The following is a 7,898-nucleotide window of genomic DNA, read 5'->3' on the forward strand; positions in this document are numbered from 1 at the left end:
AATGCATATCGTAGAAATAAAGTATGAAGTCTAATAACGTTCTATTAACAATATTAACATTATAAACTTCTGATGAAATATGAAAAAATACTATGATAAGTTCCTCTTATCATAGTTCATCAAATAATGTATCTTTTCGATGGTCCCTTTGATCTTTCCGCCAAAGGTTGAAGTCTGAAAACAGCACGTGATCGAGTTCGTCACCACACTCCTAAAATGAGAGCCAATATTAGCAGAAAAGCGAGGGCAACGAAGCCACGCAGGTGAGACACCCCCTTCGACTTCCCGTTTTCTATGGCTCGCAGCAGGGCAACGAAGCCACGCAGATGAGACACCCCCTTCGACTTCCCATTTTCTATGGCTCGCAGCAGGACAACGAAGCCACGCAGGTGAGACACCCCCTTCGACTTCCCATTTTCTATGGCTCGCAGCAGGGCAACGAAGCCACGCAGGTGAGACACCCCCTTCGACTTCCCATTTTCTATGGCTCGCTGCAGGGCAACGAAGCCACGCAGATGAGACACCCCCTTCGACTTCCCATTTTCTATGGCTCGCAGCAGGACAACGAAGCCACGCAGGTGAGACACCCCCTTCGACTTCCCATTTTCTATGGCTCGCAGCAGGGCAACGCAGCCACGCAGGTGAGACACCCCCTTCGACTTCCCATTTTCTATGGCTCGCTGCAGGGCAACGAAGCCACGCAGGTGAGACACCCCCTTCGACTTCCCGTTTTCTATGGCTCGCAGCAGGGCAACGAAGCCACGCAGGTGAGACACCCCCTTCGACTTCCCATTTTCTATGGCTCGCAGCAGGACAACGAAGCCACGCAGGTGAGACACCCCCTTCGACTTCCCATTTTCTATGGCTCGCAGCAGGACAACGAAGCCACGCAGGTGAGACACCCCCTTCGACTTCCCGTTTTCTATGGCTCGCAGCAGGGCAATGAAGCCACGCAGGTGAGACACCCCCTCCGACTTCCCGTTTTCTATGGCTCGCAGCAGGACAACGAAGCCACGCAGGTGAGACACCCCCTTCGACTTCCCATTTTCTATGGCTCGCAGCAGGGCAACGAAGCCACGCAGGTGAGACACCCCCTTCGACTTCCCATTTTCTATGGCTCGCAGCAGGGCAACGAAGCCACGCAGGTGAGACACCCCCTTCGACTTCCCGTTTTCTATGGCTCGCAGCAGGGCAACGAAGCCACGCAGGTGAGACACCCCCTTCGACTTCCCATTTTCTATGGCTCGCAGCAGGGCAACGAAGCCACGCAGGTGAGACACCCCCTTCGACTTCCCGTTTTCTATGGCTCGCAGCAGGACAACGAAGCCACGCAGGTGAGACACCCTCTTCGACTTCCCGTTTTCTATGGCTCGCAGCAGGGCAACGAAGCCACGCAGGTGAGACACCCCCTTCGACTTCCCGTTTTCTATGGCTCTCAGCAGGGCAACGAAGCCACGCAGGTGAGACACCCCCTTCGACTTCCCGTTTTCTATGGCTCGCAGCAGGGCAACGAAGCCACGCAGGTGAGACACCCCCTTCGACTTCCCGTTTTCTATGGCTCGCAGCAGGGCAACGAAGCCACGCAGGTGAGACACCCCCTTCGACTTCCCGTTTTCTATGGCTCGCAGCAGGACAACGAAGCCACGCAGGTGAGACACCCTCTTCGACTTCCCGTTTTCTATGGCTCGCAGCAGGGCAACGAAGCCACGCAGGTGAGACACCCCCTTCGACTTCCCGTTTTCTATGGCTCGCAGCAGGGCAACGAAGCCACGCAGGTGAGACACCCCCTCCGACTTCCCGTTTTCTATGGCTCGCAGCAGGGCAACGAAGCCACGCAGGTGAGACATCCCCTTCGACTTCCCATTTTCTATGGCTCGCTGCAGGGCAACGAAGCCACGCAGGTGAGACACCCCCTTCGACTTCCCATTTTCTATGGCTCTCAGCAGGGCAACGAAGCCACGCAGGTGAGACACCCCCTCCGACTTCCCGTTTTCTATGGCTCGCAGCAGGGCAATGAAGCCACGCAGGTGAGACACCCCCTTCGACTTCCCGTTTTCTATGGCTCGCAGCAGGGCAACGAAGCCACGCAGGTGAGACATCCCCTTCGACTTCCCATTTTCTATGGCTCGCAGCAGGGCAACGAAGCCACGCAGGTGAGACATCCCCTTCGACTTCCCATTTTCTATGGCTCGCTGCAGGGCGACGAAGCCACGCAGGTGAGACACCCCCTTCGACTTCCCATTTTCTATGGCTCTCAGCAGGGCAACGAAGCCACGCAGGTGAGACACCCCCTCCGACTTCCCGTTTTCTATGGCTCGCAGCAGGGCAATGAAGCCACGCAGGTGAGACACCCCCTTCGACTTCCCGTTTTCTATGGCTCGCTGCAGGGCAACGAAGCCACGCAGGTGAGACACCCCCTTCGACTTCCCGTTTTCTATGGCTCGCAGCAGGACAACGAAGCCACGCAGGTGAGACACCCCCTCCGACTTCCCGTTTTCTATGGCTCGCAGCAGGGCAATGAAGCCACGCAGGTGAGACACCCCCTTCGACTTCCCGTTTTCTATGGCTCGCAGCAGGGCAACGAAGCCACGCAGGTGAGACACCCCCTTCGACTTCCCGTTTTCTATGGCTCGCAGCATCCTCAGCGCGCTAGCATCCTCAACCTCGGGAGATGAAAGCTGGGGATGTCGGAGTGGAACTGTGGTGAGCAGCGTCCTTCAGCTCGTAAGGGGATGACCCTCGTCGGGGCAAGATAACGGAGAACTGAGGGCTGTGATATCGCACCTTACATTATTATTAATGTTATTATTTTTGTTTATATTGTAATTAGTATTATCATTGTTTTCATTATTATTGTTATTATTACTAATTCATTAATACTGTTTTCATTATTATCATCATTATTTTATTGTTATCGTTATTATTTTCATTTCTTAATAACTCCTATTCTATTGTCATTTTTCATTAATATTGCTATTATCATTATTACTTTTTATAATAATGATAATAACTACTAAATATCATTGTCATTTCTCTTATTAATTTTTCAAAATCATTCATATTTCATCATTATCATCGGTATTATCATTACTACAATCTTCATTATTATCGTTATTATAGATAAAACTGCCTGCTAATGCTATTATTATTGATTGATCGTCAGTAAATCTCCAATATGCCAAAATAAAAACGACAGACACGATGTGGCAATCCATCTTTTCGTTGCCATGACAACCTGGAATTCCTCGCCAAAACGCATATTGCTTCCCGGAAACTTGGTCGTCGATTTCTAAGGTAAGCTGCAGCTATATCCTCTTTACCACATGTGTAACGAGGTGTTCAGTGATGTGATTCCCGAATAACAAGGGTGTTTGCTGCCCTTCCAATAATCTGTATTTACGAACGGATAGGGAGATAAAATGAGGATCTTTTTTGTTCTTCTTGTTACATACTTTTATATTTTTACGTAGGAGATAGAAAGATAGGTGGATAGATATATAGATGGAGATATATAAATGGACAGATAGATACAGATAGATCAATAGAGAGAGAGAGAGAGAGAGAGAGAGAGAGGGAGAGGGAGAGGGAGAGGGAGAGGGAGAGAGAGAGAGAGAGAGAGAGAGAGAGAGAGAGAGAGAGAGAGAGAGAGAGAGAGAGAGAGAGAGAGAGAGAGAGAGAGAGAGAGAGACGAAAAAATATATATATATACACGTCAGTTATCTTCATAATCAGTAAAGTCATTCTCTCTCCCCCTAAACAGTGAAATCACAACCTTATTCCATTTTTATTACAGTGTGTCTATCATCCAATTCAACTCCCCGCCCCCCTCCCTTTTATGACCTCCTTTACCTCGGTGGGGTCAGGAGAAGGTAGGGAGGGTAAGTTTTAATATATGCTGACCTTTGTCTCTAAGCTCTCCAAAATCTTAAGAGTATTCCCTGCTAATGCTGCAAAATGCGATGGTGTTTAAGACTTGCTTATTAGAACCAACTGGCAGTTTATTTCAGATGATTAAATTAACTCGTTATAAATTGTATTACGGTACGAGTAAAATGAGGAAGGAAAAACAGCCCCTCCCTTCCCCCCTAAAAAAATATTATAATTTGTGTAATAATAACTAACACTAAAGTGAATATCAATTAAGAGACTAAAAAAAGCATAAAGGAAATCTAGCTTACAAACGTAGAATTTCTCTCTAATGTTGGATTCTTCTCTCGCACCGAGAAGGGACCAGCAATGAAAAAAAAAGAAAAGAAAAAAGAAAAATCTAGACTGTGTTATTTATTTTACTTATACTATTTAGCACGCCCGCCCTGCTCTCTCTCTCTCTCTCTTTCTCTCTCACACACTCACACATTTATACATACACGTTTATATATGTATTTATACACACTCACACACAGACACAAATACATACATACATACATATATACATATAGATGTAATTATATGTTTATATATAGATAAAGATATATATGTATATTTATATACATAAAGATAAATAGATAAGATACAGATATATACAAGTATAAAAATATATATACATATATATATATATATATATATATATATATATATATATATATATATATATATATATATATATATATATATAAACATGCTGGAAGGAAATAGGGTCCATTGATACACCAACCGATGATTAGTTTTATTTCAGGGCATGGAATCCATTTCTTTACGGCGTATCTATCTGTCCATATATATCTTCATCTATATTCATATTTATCTATAAATAAATAGATAGAAGAATAAATAGAATATATACACATACATAAACACACGCATGAATGTATATATATATATATATATATATATATATATATATATATATATATATATATATATATATAGATATATATATCTATCTATATATATATATATATATATATATATATATATATATATATATATATATATATATATATATATATATATATATATATATATGTGTGTGTGTGTGTGTGTGTAATTTGTTGAGGTATTACAAAAATATACATTTTCCACGTGTGTTTGGGTTGAATAAAACTGAACAATATCATTTTTGCTGCTATCAAAATCCTTACCTTCACATTTTTAATTATAAGCCGTTATAACAGCGTTCATGGCTAAAGGTGTATTGCGGTCGCAAAAAAAAAAGAAGAAAAAAAAATCGCTGCTTTTGGAGAACATCAAGTCACTGCAAAAAAAAAAAAAAAAAATCTTCGGGATAGAAGAGAACTTTGAAATTACCGTATAAAAAAATATTTTTTACGCTGGCAAGAGAAAATTTCATGCATGTCGTGGCTCATTTCGAAAACTTTCCTCAAATAAGATCTGAATTATATATTTTCCTGTTTTGTATCATTTCACTTCTATTTTAATTTTGTTTATATAATAGTACAGCAGAAAAGACTTGTTGATAACTTAATTAATATCTTCCAAATGATTCGTATTTTTTGTGTTTGGCTGATACAAGTTATGTCTGTTGTGCATATGCATTATCATCATAACTATGAACACCGAAACTTGCTTCCCATTGATTTCTTGTGCAACAGTGGAAGGAAAACTGTGATGAAAATACTGCTGTTATTATCATTATTATTTTCATCATTATCATCATTAGCATTATTGGTTTTATGAGTGTCATTATCATTATCATATTTGTTCTCATGATATTATTATTACAGGCATTATCTTTATAATTATTAACTTTTTTTATCATGATGATTATGACGACCAATATTACCATTAATATTTCCATTTTTTAAACTTTTATTACCATTTTCATCCTTTCATGATACTACGTAATATATTCAAATTCTTCAGTTTTGACATCTATTGATTGTGATCTACAGGTAGACTTGATAAAAAAAAAAAAAAACGAAAAAAAAATAAAAAGACGAAAAATACAAGACGAAAAGGAAGGCGATAATCATGGGGAAAGGGGATAAATACGAAAAAAGAAATGGAAAAAGGAGTGGAGGAAAACAAAAGAAAAAGGAAAAGAAAATCAAGAAAAAATATAAATGGAAAATACTGGAAAAAATAACAAGTATAAAAGGATTGAAAGATCAAAAGAGAATCGAGGGAAGAAAGAAATCAGCTAGAAAAAGTTTGTCTCGCAGGTCTGATGTCAGAGTACTGTAATAAAGATTGAGTATCCGAATAAAATATAAAAACGAACAAACGCAGGCGGAAGAATCATATCTTGTTTTTAGACAAATAATAGAAAAACAATCCAAGAATCTGCTTAGTGGAATATCATGAAGAAATTAGAATTGGGATGATTTAAAGCGAAATGTTGGTCATATCTGGCTAATTAAACTCTAGCAACTTAACCCTTTCAAGGTCACTTATCTCTGATACGTAGTTCAATCAAATTTTAAGAAATATTCGGGGTCCGAAGACAGTTGTTGATAACAATTAAGATTGGCCAAGAAAATAACTAATTGCACGTGTGTAATTATAAACAAAATTTTGTGGACTATTTTAAAGGAAAATCAGAACATAAAGTCACTTGCACGACGGTGAGTTGTTCGTAGAATGTGCTTCCCGCTAAAAACGAGAATTCAACCTAATATGTCATATATATTAAACCTGTACTGACTTTAGGTAATCAGGATATTTTTAAAATGAGGAATTGAAGAATGGAATAAAACGTCCCTTTTGGATAATCATAAGGGCAACAATGAAGTTAAGGGCGTCGTCACGTTAAAATTGGCATTGCAGTACCTCAACCCGGCTCCTCGATCAGACTCTGATCACTAGTTCCCGTCAACGGCTTTCAAACGGTAATCCCAATGCTGATGTTTCGGAAGTCGTTTCGCTAAAAAGGGGAAGATCTTGGTTTGCTTCTGTTTATATCTTGTTTCCCCTCGGGGGGTCTGTCAGCTGTGCAAATACAAAGAGTTCTAGTATTGTATGTACAATGTATAGCATGCACCAGAATTCTGGTACATGCTAATCATCAGTAGTCACCGTGCAGGACTTCCTCTGTAAATTTCATCCATATGAATACATTTTATAACCGAACCTGCCAATCGGCAATGTTCTCGGCGTTATGGTACATGAAACTTTTTAATTTTCACATTCATGTTTACTTGGTTTGAGTTTAGCTGTACCCTGGAAGGTAGCGGACGGCTGAAATAGTTCACTTCCCCAAACACACTCCTTAAGACATGCTACTACCTTGAGAGGGAGCGATGGATAATCTCTTAGTTGATATAATTACATGGGTTCATTTCTCTGTTTTCTTTGTTGAGACGGCCTGGTTTCTTAGTTCTGATGGATATATTTGCTCCTTAGTTGATGATGAAGTAGGATCTTGACCTTGAAAATTCTGCCTGCCTTCTGAGGCCAGAGAGAATAAAGATTGATCCCCCTGAGCTCTGTAATTTTTTACATTTGAGTATTTTTTCTGCTGTATGAAGACAGCAAACCCCTCGTCAAGGTACCCACCTGGCTCCATCAGGTCTGGAACCGACTTCTGGTAGGACGGCATGTCACCCTTCTCCTTTCGGGTGTGGATGCGGATCACAGACGTGTAACACGCACCTACGCATCACTGGCTGAAAACGTACACTTTCACGCCAAACCGAGGGCGCCTGCTGGGATTATAAGTCCGGAAGCTGAAGTGGCTTCTAAACTTTTACAGAGACCTGTCAATAGAAATGTTCATCAGTGATAAAGGATTTAAAAATCCAACCTGGTAGATCCTTCGTCCAGCCGCTCATCGATGTAGGAATGCCCCATTAAATCATGCAGCTGTGGTACATTTTCTCTGGTAGAAAAAACCACACTGCACAGACTAGATTTACTGAAGAAAGTGAGATAACAGTTTCGGAATCGTCCTCGATTCCATCTTCCGAAGATGGAATCGAGGACGATTCCGAAACTGTTGT

The 7,898-nt window shown here is 41.3% G+C and overlaps 1 protein-coding gene across 1 annotated transcript; it reads right to left on the reverse strand.

Annotated features, from left to right (window-relative positions):
* Positions 1-200: 200 nt before the first annotated feature.
* LOC138861967 (uncharacterized) lies at positions 201-7,498 on the reverse strand. Its single transcript, XM_070122458.1, has 4 exons — positions 7,400-7,498; positions 7,098-7,185; positions 3,901-3,947; positions 201-2,678 (listed from the first exon to the last, which is right to left on the reverse strand). Exons 1-4 carry the CDS (start codon positions 7,496-7,498, stop codon positions 201-203), a joined length of 2,712 nt encoding a protein of 903 aa, XP_069978559.1.
* Positions 7,499-7,898: the final 400 nt, after the last annotated feature.

Source organism: Penaeus vannamei, chromosome 6 (assembly GCF_042767895.1).
Source record: "Penaeus vannamei isolate JL-2024 chromosome 6, ASM4276789v1, whole genome shotgun sequence".
NCBI lineage: Eukaryota > Metazoa > Arthropoda > Malacostraca > Decapoda > Penaeidae > Penaeus > Penaeus vannamei.

Excerpts from the sequence above, each read along its gene's own strand:
- LOC138861967 (XM_070122458.1), bottom strand. The coding sequence starts at position 7,498 with ATGCCGTCCTACCAGAAGTCGGTTCCAGACCTGATGGAGCCAGGTGGG. Across the intron at positions 7,186-7,399 it reads AGCAGAAAAAATACTCAAAT|GTAGTAGCATGTCTTAAGGA; the intron begins GTAAAAAATTAC and ends CTCCCTCTCAAG. Across the intron at positions 2,679-3,900 it reads TGGAGAGCTTAGAGACAAAG|CTTTCATCTCCCGAGGTTGA; the intron begins GTCAGCATATAT and ends CGACATCCCCAG.